At 30.6% G+C, this 18,580-nt stretch overlaps 5 protein-coding genes across 8 annotated transcripts; 3 read left to right on the top strand and 2 right to left on the bottom strand.

Moving 5' to 3' along the window:
• The first annotated feature begins 75 nt into the window (after window positions 1–75).
• On the top strand, window positions 76–1,610 carry LOC123301607 (dihydropteridine reductase). Its single transcript, XM_044884437.1, has one exon. The coding sequence runs from the start codon at window positions 266–268 to the stop codon at window positions 968–970; it is 705 nt and encodes a 234-aa protein (XP_044740372.1). The 5' UTR covers window positions 76–265; the 3' UTR covers window positions 971–1,610.
• Window positions 1,611–1,722: 112 nt separating this feature from the next.
• LOC123301640 (28S ribosomal protein S21, mitochondrial) lies at window positions 1,723–3,026 on the bottom strand. Its single transcript, XM_044884475.1, has 3 exons — window positions 2,970–3,026; window positions 2,749–2,897; window positions 1,723–1,874 (listed from the first exon to the last, which is right to left on the bottom strand). Exons 2-3 carry the CDS (start codon window positions 2,893–2,895, stop codon window positions 1,758–1,760), a joined length of 264 nt encoding a protein of 87 aa, XP_044740410.1. The 5' UTR covers window positions 2,896–2,897; window positions 2,970–3,026; the 3' UTR covers window positions 1,723–1,757.
• Window positions 3,027–3,436: 410 nt separating this feature from the next.
• On the top strand, window positions 3,437–4,913 carry LOC123301597 (40-kDa huntingtin-associated protein-like). The gene is made up of 4 exons (XM_044884425.1): window positions 3,437–3,552; window positions 3,621–3,870; window positions 3,951–4,398; window positions 4,625–4,913. Exons 1-4 carry the CDS (start codon window positions 3,488–3,490, stop codon window positions 4,786–4,788), a joined length of 927 nt encoding a protein of 308 aa, XP_044740360.1. The 5' UTR covers window positions 3,437–3,487; the 3' UTR covers window positions 4,789–4,913.
• Window positions 4,914–5,951: 1,038 nt separating this feature from the next.
• Window positions 5,952–13,554, top strand: LOC123301563 (death-associated protein kinase 1-like). 4 transcript variants are annotated; one of them, XM_044884364.1, is made up of 13 exons: window positions 5,952–6,052; window positions 6,115–6,247; window positions 6,541–6,695; window positions 6,763–7,061; window positions 7,435–7,800; window positions 8,533–8,774; window positions 9,353–9,442; window positions 11,122–11,313; window positions 11,483–11,866; window positions 12,061–12,306; window positions 12,398–12,602; window positions 12,973–13,209; window positions 13,301–13,554. In XM_044884364.1, the coding sequence occupies exons 1-13, from the start codon at window positions 5,958–5,960 to the stop codon at window positions 13,420–13,422; spliced, it is 2,766 nt and encodes a 921-aa protein (XP_044740299.1). In that variant the 5' UTR covers window positions 5,952–5,957; the 3' UTR covers window positions 13,423–13,554. The 4 variants fall into 4 exon arrangements, with proteins under 4 accessions (XP_044740299.1, XP_044740300.1, XP_044740301.1 ...); XM_044884365.1 differs by having other exon boundaries at window positions 8,536–8,774; XM_044884366.1 differs by having other exon boundaries at window positions 6,763–7,052.
• Window positions 13,555–14,275: 721 nt separating this feature from the next.
• On the bottom strand, window positions 14,276–18,127 carry LOC123300317 (zinc finger protein 681-like). Its single transcript, XM_044882875.1, has 4 exons — window positions 18,103–18,127; window positions 16,891–17,205; window positions 16,162–16,353; window positions 14,276–14,313 (listed from the first exon to the last, which is right to left on the bottom strand). Exons 1-4 carry the CDS (start codon window positions 18,125–18,127, stop codon window positions 14,276–14,278), a joined length of 570 nt encoding a protein of 189 aa, XP_044738810.1.
• Window positions 18,128–18,580: the final 453 nt, after the last annotated feature.

Below are 18,580 nucleotides of genomic sequence, written 5' to 3' on the forward strand. Positions count from 1 at the left end.
AGAACAAATAATATTTCAAGAACAAAATAAATTAGTTTTACTTTCACTATGATTTCGTTTTATAATAATTTTTAACTAGGTTTCACAGTAGACCGATTCCACGAAGCATTTATTACACAGTACAATATTAGGTGCCATTGAGTGAACTACGCAGGGTTAAATTTGGAAAAACCTGTATTACAATCGCACATAAAAATCAACTAGTGGCCAGACCGTGGTTGAATTAGTTGAAGGAAAAACTTGAATTAAATAACATCAAAAAACAATGGCTACAAAACGTGTATTGATTTATGGTGGAAAAGGTGCTTTGGGTGCAACAGTTGTGAAACATTTTAAAAGTAATAATTTCTGGGTTGGTTCAATCGATTTGGCACAAAATCCTGACGCAGACGAGAATATTATCGTTGAACGAAATGATTCTTTAGAGGATCAAGAATCCAAGGTTATATCTGCAATTAAATCTGTTTTAAATGATCAAAAATTGGATGCTGTGATTTGTGTAGCTGGTGGTTGGGCTGGTGGAAATGCAAGTAAAGATTTAATTAAAAATTCTGATTTAATGTGGCGTCAAAGTGTATGGAGTTCGTTAATTACGGCCTCAATTGCTGCACAATATTTGAAAGAAGGTGGACTTGTTACGTTACCTGGAGCAAAAGCTGCTTTGGAAGGTACACCAGGTATGATTGGATATGGTATGGCCAAAGCTGCAGTGCATCAATTGACTAAATCATTAGCTGGTGATAAAAGTGGTCTTCCGGCTAATTCACTTGCGGTTGCGTTATTACCGATTACGCTTGATACACCAATGAATCGAAAATGGATGCCCACAGCTGATACTACAACGTGGACACCGTTAGAATTTATTGCTGATTTATTCTTGAAGTGGAGTTTAGGTAATGAGAGACCTGAAAATGGTAGTTTGTTACAATTGGTCACAAAAGATTCGAAAACAGAAGTTATTCCAGCCTAAATTATTTTGATAGATACTTAACGCGAAGACAATACTCGAATTACCGTAATAAAAAAAGACCAATTAGATTAAGATGAAATAAATGTAATTCTAGGTCCATTGAACTATTCTTTGGCTTAACGTGCAAAAGGCTAAAGATGCAATTTTATTTTTTGGTTGTCAAGTTTGTAGCTTTGTCCTGCGGTCGCCATTTTGTAAAAAGGGATGCGGATAGTTTTTAATTTATATCGAGCAAAGTATTCATCGCACAGAAAATTTGTAAAAAACTTTTTTGTTGCAAATTAAATTCTCTACAAAAAAGTTTCTAATAAATTTTCTGTGTGAAAAATACTTTGCCCAATATAGCGTAAAAACCATTCGCACCACTTTTTACAAGATGGCGGCTGCGGGACAAGAATGGTATCCCCACAAACTTGGATTTAACTTTACATTAAACCCCCTCTAGACAACCAAAAAACAAAATTGCATCCTCAGGTTTTTGTTACCCCAAATGTAACTTTTCAATGGACTATTCATCGACATGTAAATTGGGCGTAGATTTTAATTGGGAATACTTAATTTCACTCGTCATATTTTCTTGAACCATCTCATGGAATGTCCATATTTATATGTCGATGAATAAAATAAATGTAAATTATGTTTTTTTTAAATTTATTTTTTAATAAAAAATTCTAAATAGATGTTGTTACAGCAATGTTTTTGTAGTTTTATTTACAAATTATTCCTCGAAAATCTAAATAAATAATAAAAATAACAAATTAACTAAAGATATCCAAAATAATTGGGTTCAATGACATCCAGGAAATGGTTCAGTTCGATTTTTTCGTAGAATAAATTGAATTTTTCTATCCATATCTTCATTATAAATTGCTTTACATTTTTCGAAATTAACTCTTCGTCGAACCTTAAAATAAAAAAATGAAATAATTATTATTAGAAATCTATTGTTTTCCTGAATTCGGTCAAGATTATCAGGCCACAAACTGTGATAATGAAAGATTTTTGTCAATCTTAATTTGAATACAGTAAATTCCGAGATACTGCTGAAAATATCCCGTAAATACAGGATTTCGAGCGATAAAAATGTATTTATAAGCCACATTTTTTCAAATAATTAGGCGAGATGATATAATACAATTGAGATCGACTTTTTTCGGGCAAGACAGATCGCGATGTAATTTGTGCCCAAATTTTTGATTCTATTTCGCAAGTGAACAAGTTTATTGCTTGGTTTATTACGAAATCGAATAAATTATATTACCCGGAGGATTTTGGGGTCACAGATCACGAATATGATGTTCAAAAGTTACCTCGGTGTACAGGATCACCTGGTTGTACAACTCATCCCTAGGATTATCTCTAAAATGTTATTAAATGAATTTAAATTAATACTCGGTGGTTTCCTAGGTCGCTGATCACAAATATCTTGAATACGAGTCCCCACACTGAGGAGTATTTACTGACATCATATTCGTGATCAACGACCTCAAAAACCCCGTTTTTGGATGCATTTCATGACCAATTTTGTGAAAAATCCTGAATATAAGCTCCTGCAACCAGGGTTTCCAACGACTTCCTAAATCGAATGCAATAAACCCATTTCAGTCTGTCTTGCCCGAAAAAAAAAGAACTCAAAGTGTTTTCAGTGTTATATCGTCTCGTCTACATTCGAAGCTTTTCGAGTTTAATTATTTCGAACGAAATGTGAACATTTGAGAATCACTATTTAATTCTTAAAATAAGCCTTTTTTTACTAAACAAAAAATTGAATTACATACTTGATAAGGTTTTTCATAATAACGAGTTCGACGGTATTGATCCAAAATTTCTTCTTTCCCTAATATACGATTTAAAATTCGCATAGCTTCCTCAATGTTTCCATTTTGTACAAGAACTGTACGTGCTAAAAATGGTACGTGCCTCATTTCTGGAAAAAAATTTATGTACAATTAAAAGAAAATTAGTTTAAAAAAATAATCATGAAATTTATTTTCCTAACCTTAAAAATGCTAAAGCAAAAATTCACTATTTCATACCAACATGCTATGACAGATAAAACTAAGTCGGAGACTATTCGCATCGTGTGTGAGTTTTATTGGAGGCGTTTCCATGATAACGATACACTACTTTAATTATATAATTGTATGGATGCATATATAATTGTATGGATTGCATTAATGACTTAAATTGAAAATTTAATATTATTGTTTCACAAATTTAAATAAATAATTATGATGATTATTTACATTTAAAAAATAATATTTGTGCAATTTGATTTCTTATTTTCACAATTTTTAATGCATTAAGTTTAATTAATTAGTGTTTTTCAATAATTTTAATTTGACATTTTCTATAACATTAACATGTAAAGAATTACAAATTAGTCATAACAGCCTCCTTTATCGCCGAAATTTTTCACTGGAAACGCTGACATCGATTTTATTGTCCCTACCATGACTACGCACACAACGAATATCATTAAAAACTAGGTTAAAAATACCGAATCCAAAACAAAATATGACAGAATTTGGAACGGGAGATTTTTTGGATCATTATCGTTTTATATCGAATAAATTAAAAAAGTATGTTACAAAAATTTTATTCCCTCTAGAAATATCTTCAAATAAAAATTATCGGCTTTGTATTGTAGGCGATTTCTACGTAAACCAAATGTAACCGAAGCTTGTGAGGAATTTTCTTCACTTGGACAGAAATGTGAATCGTTAAATTTACAACCACAGGCTGGTCTGTGTTGGTTAGCATCCGCACGATGTGAAGGCTCCTTAAATAATGTTCCAGGTGAAGCTGGCTGTTTATTACGTGCAGGAAGGCAGTTTCTTTCAGCTGAAAATAAGCTTAAGGAGTTGGGTTGTGTAAATTTGGGACGAGAACATTTACAGGTTGGTCTTAGATATTAGGCAACCTAAGAATCCCTCGACTTGAGTTCTAACTCAGATTACCTGTTTTTCTTCATTTCTAGGCAGCAATAAGTTGCTACAGTCATTCATGTTCACGATACTCTGATCAATCTCCATTACCAACGGGCTTATGGCTAGAATTGGGTGCAGCCATGGAAAATAATATTTCTGTAGCATGTGCCGAACAATTATATACACAAGCCGCAACAACTGGTCCCTTAATAAATGATACCCGTATACGAATCGCTTGTCTTCAACGTGTAACAACTTGTAAAATCAAACAAGGTGATTTTACTGGAGCGTTATCAGTGCTATCAGATATAGCGGTTCTTTTAGAGACGGTTGCACCACCGTTAGTTGAATTGTACACGGATATCCGTTACGATTGTGAAATATTACGTATATTATTGTTGTTGATTTTAAAACCAACACCTCAACGGGTTGCACCAACGTTAGCGAAACTTCTGGAAAAATATACATGGGGCAATTGTAATGATAAAAGTATTGAGGGTAAGTTTCATTTATGTTTTCTAAGTGAATTTTCATCTTAGAACGACTAACGCACATCATCCTAAGACGCAATGTTTACAATTTGACGCTCGGTTGAACCCTAATTCGACATTCAAAGCCAGCGTCAAGCGTCATCTCCAAATTTTCAACTTCGCAGGCAGCTTAAAATTGCTGAATTGAGGGTGTTTTAATAATTTAGTATGTTTATTTTTTCATTTTTCCACAGAAATTGGAATTGGTGAAGAACTATTTATTTTATTACAATCGCTGGTGATGGCCTGTCAAGCATCTGATACACAAGCGTTACCGTTACTTGAAGCCGATTTACGTCCATATTTAAATATTGAACAGCAAAGTTTACTTCGTACATTAGTCAAAATGAATTGTTAAATTTTATTTTAATTTTAAAATGGCAATTAAAAATTACAATTTTCTATTTTCTTTGTGATAATTTTATTAATGACACTTATTTTTTGTACTTATAGCTCTTAATTAAATGAAAATATTAAAGAAAATTTATTATCTATTATTTATTTTTCCCATTTATCTATACTACTAAAATAAAGCTGAACAGTTTTCTGTTTGATGATTTTTTAAACGCGTCAATCTTTGGAGCAACCAGTCGAATTTGTGAAATTATTTTCGGTGTTAAGGTAACCCAAGGTGTCAAAAATTTTCCTATAAAAGTCATTATAATTAATAACTCAAATTTGTGGAGGGTTGAGATTAAGAGAATTATCTCTGTATATAAAAAAAAGTCCTCTGAAAAGCAAAAAATTAGTGATGCTGCTGCAGCAAAAGTATAAGTTTTAAAAGAAAGAAATAAGAGTAAGAAGAAAGTAATAAAGTGGATGCGATATAATGAGAGAGAAAACTTTTGGTCCCTATAATCGTTTCGACGTGTTTTTAGTACATCGAAAAATTTACTAATAGTGTTCATTTGATAAGTTTTTTGCATATTTGGTACTGAACACTTGATGTGGGAGTTAAAATGAATCCCGCACATGGTCAGTTTTTAATTTCCCCGAAAAATATAAATAAAAATAAATTTTAATAAAAAAAAACTCTCTTGTCACATTTATTAAAGTGTTCGAAGGTTATTTAGAAATAAGATTTTAATTCGAAAAAAAAATTTAATTTTTTTAAAAATTAAAAAAAAATCAAATTTTAACAACGTAATATAAGGCGAGTTATATAAATAAATTATAGAATTATGTTAATAATTTATCATTATTAATTATGTAGAAAAGTCAATTATCGTTCTATGACGTCTGTTTGTCGAATCCGACCGTCGACTATGGTTGGTAGGAAAAAAGGGTGTTATCGATTTGTTTAACGAAAACGCAAACACTCGTTACCTAGTTTGGGGAATTTCATCTTGATAATACAAAAGCACACTAACACATTTGGTGGTAGGCAAAACATCATGTAAAAATTTTCTATTTTATTCGATAAAATTATTAAAATAAGTTTTTCTTAATTTAATTTTATTTTTTTAAATTTTAAACTTTTTATAAAATTTTCTATTATGCTTATGAAATGATAAACTTTAAAAGAAAATGAGTTGTGATAAAGAACATGAATATGTAAAAGAAAATAAATCGGAAAATGCATTACAATATGCGGCTCGTAATGGTGACCTTGAAAAAGTTCGGTAAGTTTTTTGAAAAATAAATCGAAAGGTGGAAAATTTTTTAAGAAAATTTAATTTTGCAGGTATTATATTGAAAATGGATATTGTATTGATGCAGGATCCGAAACAGCTTTACATTTAGCCTTAAAAAATGGTCATACTTCGGTAGCTTTATTTTTACTTCAAGCTGGAGCTGATTTTGATTTACGTGATAAAGTAATTGCTCAAAAACTCACTAAGTAAATTCACTCTGATAACACAAAAATTGATCGACTATTAATAAGCGGTAACGCGTGACAGTAAAACTGCACTTACAAAGTTGAAAATAAGGTACAAATAATTTCAACCCTAAATCTAAAATGGTCTTGGCGCTCGTACTACCTTAATATCATAAACTCATCAAAACTATCAGTTGAATTGATTTTGGTGTTATGGAGAGGTTTTACTATGAATATAAAAAAGTATAAATGTATAATTTTTGAACTTAAAAATAATTTTTTCTTTTCCAGAATGGCGACTGTGCAATACATATTGCAGCTCGTGATGGTTTATTAGCTGTAACCCAAGCTCTTTGCACACTAGGATGTAGTGTCGAAGTTCCTAACGCAAAGGGTTTATATCCTTTGCATTTAGCTGCTCGAAACGGCCATATTCATATCGTTCGGTTAGTTAAAATTTCTCCCACAAACAGCATTAATAGTTGTCATGATTGTCAATTTTTTTTATTCTAGATGTCTCTGTTGTGCTGGCTGTAACATCGAATGTCGAAATGCCGATGGTATCCGAGCAGATATTACAGCCTTAAAATTTGGACATAATGATATTGCGGAGATTTTGGATCGACTTCGTAATGGCGGTCAAAGGGATGTGTACTCGAGACAATTGGTGCCAACCACGAAGCCAGTGACACGTTTAGCTTTACGATTATTTGGTCATTGTGGTGTTGGTAAAACGTCCTTAATTAAATCCCTGTCGGCGGGGTTATTCAGTAGTTTATTTCGACGTTCGGGATCATTGCAAAGTAATAAATGTATGCGTTCTGTTTACTTAACGAACTGCATGATTTTATATCTTCGAATGATCGATCGGCATTCACTTGACTTTCTCCGTACTTTAAATCCGGAATAATTAAAAAATATTCGATGATCCTCAAAATTGGATCAGTTTGGAGAAGGCTCTACAGAAAAAATAAATTTAATGGAAAGTGTTCTTAAAGAGTTTCATTTGTGAGTTTAAGGTTCCGTACCCAAATTTTTCGGGGGTTTTTTAAATTTTGTAAATTTTACTTGTTGATCTGCATATGCAGAGCGAATGTGATTAATGCTTTGACTAACCTGAAAGTGTTTTTCGCCGATCGATCAATGTCTAAAACAAATAAAAATTTGACTCTATTAAATTTTTAGCTCGACCGTCATCACCTGTAAATACCCAAATTGAGATGGATGTTACATCTCGACAAAATTCATTAACATTCGACACGGTAACAAATTATCAATCAACGAAAGGTGTTTCCGTTCAACATTTGGATGTGTCCAATGTTGGCGAAGTAATATTATTTGAATTTAGTGGAGCAGAATGTTATTTTGGCACATATCATTTATTTTTAAATTTACAAACAAATAATCGTTTTAATTATCCGCGCACAATTGGCATACCATGCGTTACAGCGGTTTTATTTAATTTAGAAGATACACTAAGTACACAATTACGACAATGTTGTTTTTGGTTGAATTTTTTATTATCCAGAATTACTCCTGCAGATTATCCAGGTTTGGAAATTTGTTTGCATATTTAGAAATTAATTTAATTATTGGCTCAATGGTCTAGGTAATACCATTAATCTACGAAACGGAAGGCAAAGTTGATATCAGAAAACAAAATACGTTGTTATAGAAGAAAAGATATTTTGGTTTTCGGCTAATCAATGGCTAAGTTAACCGAAAAAAATTGCAAAAAGAAAAAAAAAACGGTTTTCTTGCAAAAAAAGAAAATTAAATTGGAAATTTCTTGATCTCAAAAAAACTTTTCGATTAACGTCAGGTAAATCCGATTTGGATGCGTAGCTGCGAGAAAAGTTGGAAAAATGAGTAAAAAGAGTCGTTTTTTACATTTTCTTATAACTTTTTTTCTTTTTCGATTTTACAGTTGATATTGATGAATTTATGAGTAATCGGTTCACAAAAAACCCGTTTTTTTTTTACTTTTGCAAATTTTTTCGGTTATTTTAGCCATTGATTAGCCATAAACAAAATCGCTATCTTTCTTGGCATTTTTTTTTGTTTTCTGATAGCAATTTGTCAAATTTAACATAGGGCCTCCGTAGATTAACTGAATTAAGGGGTATGATTCTCGCTATGAGTGAGAGAGGTCCCGGGTTCAATTCCCGGTTGAGCGCTATTCAAAATAAATTGAATTACAATAATTTTTGTCCAAAATTTAATATTTATATATTCCCTTGTTGCAATTTTTATTATTGAGACACAATTAAAACTCTTTTTAAGGAGGTTGTGGAAAAGTAATTTTATTAGCGACGCATGTTGATAGTGGGAGAGCCGCAAAAACTGCACAAGGTGAATGGTTAAGTCCAGACGCACAAATAATTTTAGCTGATGTTCAAAAACAATTTGGACATGCCTTTGATATCCATCCAAATGTAATTGTTATGGATTGTAATGTACCCGCATCACATGCTTTTAAACAATTACGTGCATATTTAAATGGTATTAAACAATGTAATTTTCAGGTAAATTGAGGACCAAAAAGTTTAATTAATATTAACTAATTAATTAACATTTAATCATCAACAAACAAGATAACGCTATTTACTCAAAGGACCTTGCACAAAACTAATGTAATTAAAATACTGTCAAATGCACTTAAACGAATTTTGAAATTTTGCATGCTATTTAACGATAGGTACAATATGAACTAGGTGTGCCAGGGTTTGTCTCCTTGCTCCAAATAGAAGAATTGAATTATTACCATTGACCCAAACAAAAATATTTATGGATTTTCGAGTTATTCGACTTTCCAATTATGGTATCATTATACGATACGTTTTTCGCTACAAATTTATACGATTATGTAATGTGTATTGCCTATATCGATTAATATTTAGAAAAAAAATGAACATATTTTATTTGAAACGATATAGGCAATACACATTACATTACTGTATAATTTTTGCAGAGAAAATCATAAATTTGATAAATAAATTACAGCAAGCCATTTGAGAGATTTTTTTTTCATTGTGTTTTGTGCAAAGTTCTTTATGATTCTCTTCTTTTTTTTCACGTATCATTTTCCTTTCATTTTCAACAGTATTTTCATGGCAGTGAAATATACCGATCATGTTGTACCGAACAAAGTGGCACATACTATAGTTTACTGACATCAGATGCGTCACTACAGTTAAGTTTTTACAAATAACAATTACAACAAAACTCTCATATTTTATTTTTTGAAAAAAAAAAAATATATATATATAATAAAAAATTTATTTATGAATGTTGCGAAGCACGCCCTCTTGTATTTTTTTTACAATTCGTCTTTATCACCGATTGTCACGTGATTTTATTCGTGTTTTATATACGTTTGTCAAAATATAGTTTATAGATTTTTTTTCATTAGGAATTTATAGAACTTAGAAAATGTATCGAAAGGGAATAGATAAGTTAAAATATAGGCAACATTACAGGCTGGTTAAGTTTCCTATCACGCTCAGTCAGTAGCGGATCCAGAAATTTATCCAGGGGGGATATTTTATCATTTTCCATTTTCCAGAATTTTTACTTTCCTAATATGTTGCTTACACTGGAATAGCCTATTCTCTTACCATACATTAAAAGTTCTATGATTAGGGGGTGAAAATTTCGTTGGGCTTATTCAATTAACAAATATGCATCGACTTTTGTGTGGACGCCGTAAAAAAGAAAAAACTTATTTTTTCTATAGTTCTAGTAAGAAATAGATAATGCATGCGCCCGCACAAAAGTGGACGCGCATTGTTATTTTGAAAAAAAGATTTTGACTATCTAATGGACTATTGAATTCAGTCTAGTCTTTTAGTCTTAAGGTAATTTTCAAGTGTTTCAAATAGAAATCATAGATGTTTATACTTTAAGATGTATTTTCATGCTAACGCTTGACGCTGAGCTCGACGTCACTCATTTTGTCGATAAAAGCCTACGTCAAGCGTCATCATGTGGTTATACATCTCTCTCTTGTTTGAAATACAAAATTTATATTTATCAAACGTTTCCAACTAAGTAAAGGCATCTATATAATAAGTATTCTTTGAAAATTTCCTTAATTGTTAGAAATTGTTTTGTAATTATTGTTTAAAAAAAATCAATCATTTTAGGACTATTAAATTTTCGTAATCCAATTCAGACTTGTTAACTACATTGATTATAGTTAGAAGGCCAGGATATTTTGTCTCGGAAAGTTTCGAAAGTAGATTTAATATTCGATTTAGACTAATATACTTTCGAACCTATTCCAAGCAATAGAAAAAAATTTATACGTAAAAAGTTATTTTGGTTAGAGTTTCGAAAATATCCTAGAATCTGTAGGGGCGTCTTCAAAACTCTAACTTTATTTTATATTACGATTAGTTCATAGAAATCGATTAGTAAATATTCATTAATTAAAAAAAAAACGATACTTATTTAGTCATTTGTGAACAGTTTTTGTATGTTTTTAATCATGTGTGGCACCGATTCATTTTGGTTTGTTGTGTTCAGATATTCACATTTTAGAACATTTTTAGAGTGTGATTTTCGTAGAAACTCTGCAGGATACATTTTTGCAACTACAAAATAAAAAATAAGATAAAATCAACTAAGATCTTGAATTATTTAATTAGAATGTTTTTCATTTTAGAAGAAGTTTTATTTTACAATTATATTCTGAACACGTGTCTCATCATTCTATGTTCAAAGTTTTTTAAAGTAGCCACAAAAAAGCGCTTGATTCAAATTCATCATCAAAAAGTTTTTTTTTTATTTTTTAGTAGTGGTATTTTTTATTTTTTTGCGAATTTTTTGCTGTTAGACGTAAAAATTATAAAATATTTTTTATATTTACAGAATTCAGTCGGAAGTTGGACTGGTCTTTTAGAACAAACATTAATTTGGTTGAATCAATTAAAACGGGATAATGAACATTATCCCGTTTTGACACGAGATGACTTTTCTAGTTTATTACGCAGTCAAGTTAATCTTTTAGCGTCCGATGATCATATTAATGAATTGTTAATACAATTACATTCGATTGGTGAAGTAAGTTTTATTTCGCTCAGGGTACAAAGTTTACATGAGCTATTCGTATCTCAGCCAGTAAAACCTAAGATATTAGAAAGAGTTTTTATAAAAATTCATTGAAGCTGGCCCTAGTTTCCAAAATTTTGTGATATTTATACCTAATGGCTCTCTGTTATATTCATTTCAGGTATTTTGTATTGAACATTTCATTGTGATGTCTCTACCATGGTTAGGTACCGAATTATTAGGTGAATTAATGTCAACACAATTTTTGGCAAACGCTCGAATTACGGGTGTTTATACTGTAGAAGATTTCCAATCAACTTTCGCCCAATGTGATGCCTCAAAATTATTACAATTATTAGAAGCTTTACAATTATGTATACAATGTGAGGTCGATGAAGAAGTTGAATATGAATTTCCATATTTAAATTTTGTGGAAACAATACCTGGATTATGGGATGCATCGGATCCACGATATCAAGAAACTAATGCATGTTATGGTGGATATCGTTTAAAAACACCAGTTGGTACTAGTCACCTTTTAAATTCAATATTTCCACAAGTACAGGTAAAATTTTTTAGAGTTTATACTATTGTTTGAAACTGACAATAACCTGACAGACACAGAACACTATACTATATATATCGGTTACTTTTAAATAATTTAATAGTAGAATAATCCTTGCCTAATCGATGACTCTTAATACTACAATTTCCTCAAAGACAAATTAATTATTTACTCAATTCTCGCTTTACTTTTAGATTGAATTACGCCGAGCGACATTTCAAGTGATCAATAATAAAGAATTCGAATCTGAATTAGATTTATATCAATGGTTTCATGGATCCAAATTGTGTGCTGGTTTACTTGAATGTATGATTACCTTAGAAGATGATGATATTTCTAATTCTAGTCCTGAATATATCGAGGTTAAAGTTCGTGGTCCATCAGAATCCGCACGTGAATGCTTTATTTTTATTGATGAAATAATTGCTATAATTAATAATGTAAGATAAAGTCTTCGTTTCACTTTCCAAATAGTTGTACTTTATGTTTTTCAAACAACTGTATTTTAAGTATATCCTTTTTTTTGCTTAGACGTTAATGATTATTTGTCCGGGATTGATAATTGAACGCCATGTTTTAAGTACGGACCAATTAAAATCACATAGTACTGAAATACATTGTTGGCCGCCAGACGTGATCAATGCTGCAATCCTAGAAGCTGAATCATGTGAAGACGTTACACTTACGAATCCAATCACGGAGAAAAGTGAATCGATCGTAGATCTTGTTATGTTTGGTTTGTATTATTACAGTAAAATCTCATTATAAAGTAGTATCCAGTTCGAAATTTGAGTCATGATTTCAATCTGATCGCCATTAATTCCTGGAATAGCAACTTGGTTTTATCCGATAGTTTTTCATTCGCGTTATTTCATTTTAAGGTCGAGGAAAAGCATTTTGTAAAGTTCTAAGTAAATTGGGTTCCCGGATTTTTATCAAGTCTTTAGTTTTATTACTTTTTACTTGAAATAAACTTTAATGAAAATTATCGGATTCGCTAAATATGCAACCATTGATTTGATTGGAGATTCTAGTCACAACTTAATTTTTTTGGGCTAAATACCGGTTTATAATAATTATTTTATTTTTTCTAATTTTCGCAATAGGTTGTTCAACGTTATCAACAATTTTACAATGGAGTTGTAGTTTATCATGTCGTGATTTACACCCAGCAGTTGTATTGCGATTAGCTGGTTTATTGGATCCACCGGATCCATTAGGAAGAGATTGGTGTGTTTTAGCATTACGTATGGGTTTACCACAATCGGTAATCGCTAATTTACATACACGTGTACAAGGGTCCAGTACGCATAAGTTAATTGCCAATGCAGATTGTACAATAGGTCAGTTGAGTTATTTATTTTATAGAATCTGACTCTATCCCAATTTTTTCGATTAAACAACAGTCTTAACATTTTTTTTCTTTTGATATAGGTTGTTTAATATCAAGCCTACGAGAATTAGGTCGTCAAGATGGTGCCGACGTAATATTACGATCAGTAATATTATTTCAACTGGTTTTAAACACAACGGATACATATCTACAATCTCCATAATTTAAATGCCAATTTTTAAACAAAACAAAGAAATTATTTTAGTGCAAAGTTTTATACTTAAATCTTCTAAGAAAAATTTTTAAAACATGAAAGAAAATTATTCCCTACCAAAATTTTACATAAAAATCATATCCCTCGATTTGCATCGAAATTTATTGCTTTAGAAAAAGTTTTATAATTAAAATTAGTCCAATCAAAGAAAAGAAATAAAAACGCACTATTAGAAAAAAAAAAAACAAAATTCGTTCGAAAAATTAGTCAATTGCAAAATTTTATGTAGAATATTACAAAATATAGTCAAAATTTTAATCAGTTCTATTTGTTCGAAGTTTATAAATATTTGTAATTGTTATTTGTTAAGTTTTGTTATTTCATTGGATTTTTTGTACACAGCTTTTATTGAAATGAATCTTTTTTGATCTGCGGCATCGGAACGAACATTTTAAAAACATGTAGTTTACCTTTTTTCAAATGTCAACTTAGGTAAAATTTTCGTCAAATTCGGCCACGTGGTCCGTTTAGGCCGTGCTGCCATCTGGAAAAAGCTTATCACATTGTAAAAAGCTCCTCTATCTTGTTGTGATGAGAGATAGTTATTTTTTCGATCCGACGTGGATAAAGAAAGTTCCATTTCTTTTGTGTAATATTCCTAAAATATATGATGATTTTCAATAGCAAGTTAGCAACAATTTCAATGGCGTCATATTAGTAGAAATTAAACTTAGATTCAGAATCTTGAGTCACATTTTCGTACTGACATAAAGTAGTTAAAACTAATTTTGAGGAACAATAGTGACGCCATTACGATTAGATATATGGCGGTCTTAATTTTTAATATATAATATTGAAGAACTTAAGACTTGCCAATAACTTCTTTTAAATCAATTTTTTCTAAGCATTAATGCAAAAACATTGTCACACAACAAATAAACCTAATATTTTTATGAATTAATCAAATGAATACGGAAGTTATCGTAATTATTTCGTAAAAAGTATCATATCAGGTCACTGGCATAGCTAACTTTAATTGCCTTTTTGCGAATGACAAGTCAGAATTCTATTCTGGTTACTTTTTACTAACTAATTACAAGCAGTATATTTGACGACGGTTAGGTTAGGTTAGGTTAGGTAAGAGTGGCTGTCCAGGAGTGAGACACACTTAGACTATAGGGTCCGTTGTGATACCGAACCGAAAAAGGGTTGGACCATCCCCGGCCACTACTCCATGAACCATTTGGAGCTGTTTAAGAACAGCAGGAGAGCTTTGACGTCGACTGACTTTAGGTCGGATAGGTCGTTAAAGAGAGGCTGGCTCAAGTAAGTCCATCTCCTCATGACAAGAGCTGGGCAGTGACAGAAGATGAGACATGTGAAAGCTCCTGCAGTAGTCGTGATACACTGCCAGGCCCAGGCAGCTTGACGACGATTAGTTATCGAATATTTTTAACGAAAAAATTACAATAACTTCTGAATAATTGAATGCGAAAACAAATGAAACGAAATATCTTGCTGTGTATATTTCAGGGTATGTCACTTGGTACCTTTTTTAAACAAAAAAATTTAATGAATATATTTTCAATTCAATAAAAATATAAATAAAATATAATTATTATAAAATAAAATGCTCAAATTATATTAAAAGAAAAAAAATCGTTTGAAATATTTGCGCTTATTTTATGAAGAGATCGAGAAGAGAACTTCTAGAAATCTTTTCTAGTTATGTATTTAATAAAAAAAAGAAAAAAGAAAATACAAATTTGTATCCTACGTTAGTTATTGCAAATTTTTATCAAATACTCGCCACAAAATACCAGTCCTGACATATTAGTGAAGAGAGTTTGTTGTAAGTTGTTTTTTGGACCAGTTTTAACAAAAAAAAATTTTTTTGAAAGTTTTTGAAATGTAAAAACTTATTCAAATAAAACGAAATGTCATAAAAAATAAAGGACCTTAGCTCATTTTTAACCGACTCTGAGGTTATCAATTCGATTGTATTTTTTTTTTTAATGTGTGTTACCTCAGAACTTTCGACTGTTTGAACCGATTTTGCTGATTCTTTATCTAATTTGAAAGCTGGAGCTTTCCTTGTGGCCCCATTTCATTTTAGTCCAGTTCTGACCACGGCATCCATGAGAAAACCATAAAAAATTTTCTACCAGGAATAGAGGAATACCAAGGCTCAGATGGATGGACTGGGTGCTGGATGATTTGAGGATAATGCGAGGCACTGGATGGGGAACCAAGACCCAGGACCGCAACGTCTGAAGGCGCATTGAGGAGGAGGCCAAGGCCCACGTTGAGCTGTAGCGCCTATTGTTGTTGTTGTTTGTTTTGCAAAGAGGAATATTACACTTAACATAAAGCCATGTCGTTCCAGATGATGTTTTTGAATGAATCTTAAGGTATTTCTTAAAAAAAATGAAAAACTCAAATATATTTCGAGAAAAATTACATAAATATTACATTAAAATGGTTTTTTTATTTAGAATGAATACGTATGAAAATGTCTATCTAAAGAACTTTGCTGTGTGAATGTTTTATTACAAACATCACATGAAAATGGTTTTTCTCCGGTGTGAATACGTTTATGTTGAGCTAAAGTACTTGATGTAGTAAATGCTTTATTACAAACATCGCACGAAAATGGTTTTTCTCCAGTGTGAATACGTTTATGCCGAACTAAAATACAATTTTGAGTAAATGTTTTATTACAAACATCACATGAAAATTGTTTTTCACCGCTGTGAATTCGTTTATGTTGAGTTAAATTACTTTGTTGATTAAATGTTTTATTACAAACATCGCATGAAAATTGAATTTCCCCGGTGTGAATTCGTTTGTGTTGATTTAAATTACTTTGTTGATTAAATGTTTTATTACAAAAATCACAAGCAAATGGTTTTTCCCCCGTGTGTATCCGTTTATGTTTAACTAAATTATTTTGTTGATTAAATGTTTTACTACAAATATCACAAGAAAATAGCTTTTCTCCGGTGTGAATACGTTTATGTTGCAGTACATTATATTGATAATTAAATCTTTTGCCACAAACATCACATGCAAATGGTTTTTCTCCACCGTGAGTTTTTTTATGATCAACTAAATGATTTTTCCGATTAAATGTTTTATTGCAAATATCACAAGAGAATGGTTTTTCCCCGGTGTGAAGCCGTTCATGTCTTTTTAGATCACTATTCAGATTAAATGTTTTATTACAAATAGCACAAGAAAATGGTTTTTCTCCGGTGTGAATCCTTAAATGTCGTTTTAAATCACATTTCTGTGAAAATGTTTGATTACAAACATCACATGAAAATGGTTTTTCTCCGGTGTGAATACGTTTATGTATAACTAAAGAAGATGATACAATAAATTTTTTATCACAAATATCACATGAAAATAGATTTTCTCCGGTGTGAATACGTTTATGTCTCTTTAAATCACTTTTATGAGTAAACGATTTATTACAAAGATCACATGAAAATGGTTTTATTTTATTATGATTTTGTTGTTGGGGTTCTAAATCACTTTCATCCAATATATCACTTTTAATAATCAGTTCAGCACGTAATTCTTGTTCAAGTTTAATATGTTCATAATTAATTGAGAACAAATTTTTATCATTTTCATCACTAACAGGTTCTTGTTTTACAGTTACAACATCCTCACTTTCACTATCATTGCTGCCTTCTTCTTTTTTAATTTGCCCACCTTCCACTACATCATTCTCATCGAATATTTCACTTTTAATAAGAACTAGTTCTGTTTGAAATTCTTTTTCAACTTTAAAATTATTTTGATTTGCCATTTTATTTGAATATTTAATATTATCTTTCAAAATTTATTTATTCCATGTTCGAGCATAAATTCTCGACTCGAAGAAACTTTAATGGCGACTAAAAACAGTATTACCAACTCTTATAAATATTTATCACTAAAGCTTAAATCAAAAACCTCTAAAATCCCCTTAATAAAATAACATTTTGCAAAAACAATATTGTAAATACGAAAGTAAGCATGTTTGTTTGTTTGTTACCCTTTCACGCTTAAACTAGCGAATTTTCTATTGAAACTGTACAGCAATGTAGCGATATATCATTTGACATTACCATAAATTACAGATTTCTGTAAAAGTAGTCATTTGATATTACCATAAATTACAGATTTCTGTAAAAGTAGTCATTTGACATTACCATAAATTACAGATTTCTGTAAAAATAGTCATTTGATATTACCATAAATTACAGATTTCTGTAAAAGTAGTCATTTGACATTACCATAAATTACAGATTTCTGTAAAAATAGTCAATATAAAATATTTCACGGCCTTCTTCTCTCTTTCGTCGGATTTAAATTGTGACCACGAGTTTATAAATTTTAACGATGGTCATTTTTGACATCTATTAGGTAGGATTGATGAACATTTGTAGAAATTTTTTTAAATTCCATCATCAGTACAACAGCAATAGCTCCGTTTCCTTCGGCAATTCGCTAAAAATGTGATTTACTAAATTGATTTAAAATACTATCTAAGCTTTAATTTCATTAATTTCTTCAAACTTACCTATTACTTTCGATAAAAAATTAGAGATTAGACTACAAAATTCGATGGACGGAAGGGTAAGGAGGGGTGCTGAAACTACTGTTTTTGGATTCCTAGGGAGATTTTGTTCACTGGACCTTTTTCCATAAATCCACTTATCATATATGTTAACAATAAACTTTTGTAGATGGATTATCTTTTAAATATATTTATATTTTTCTTTTTGATTATTTTTTAATCGGAAATAAATACGACATTTTCAAAATTTATTTTCTAAAAAAAAAAATACAATTACAAATTCCAGAACAAAACACACACTCTTGATATTCGAAGAAAAAAATTGTTGCGAAAAATTTATACAATTTATGTATGACACATTCATTTTACAAAAAAAAATTTTTACACAACTATGGAATTCTATTCCGAAAACAAAAATAGTTTTACGAAAAAACTTACATAAGAAACGTTTTATACAATTCTTTTCGTTTTATACTCGATGTCCGGAGAGTTAGATTCATATGATCAACTCTTAGACCATTTTTTTTCAGAATGGATCTATTGGAAAATATTCCAACAACAAAAAAAAAAAGGAATTTTTATAATTAGGAAATACAA

Source organism: Chrysoperla carnea, chromosome 5, assembly GCF_905475395.1.
Source record: "Chrysoperla carnea chromosome 5, inChrCarn1.1, whole genome shotgun sequence".
Lineage (NCBI taxonomy): Eukaryota > Metazoa > Arthropoda > Insecta > Neuroptera > Chrysopidae > Chrysoperla > Chrysoperla carnea.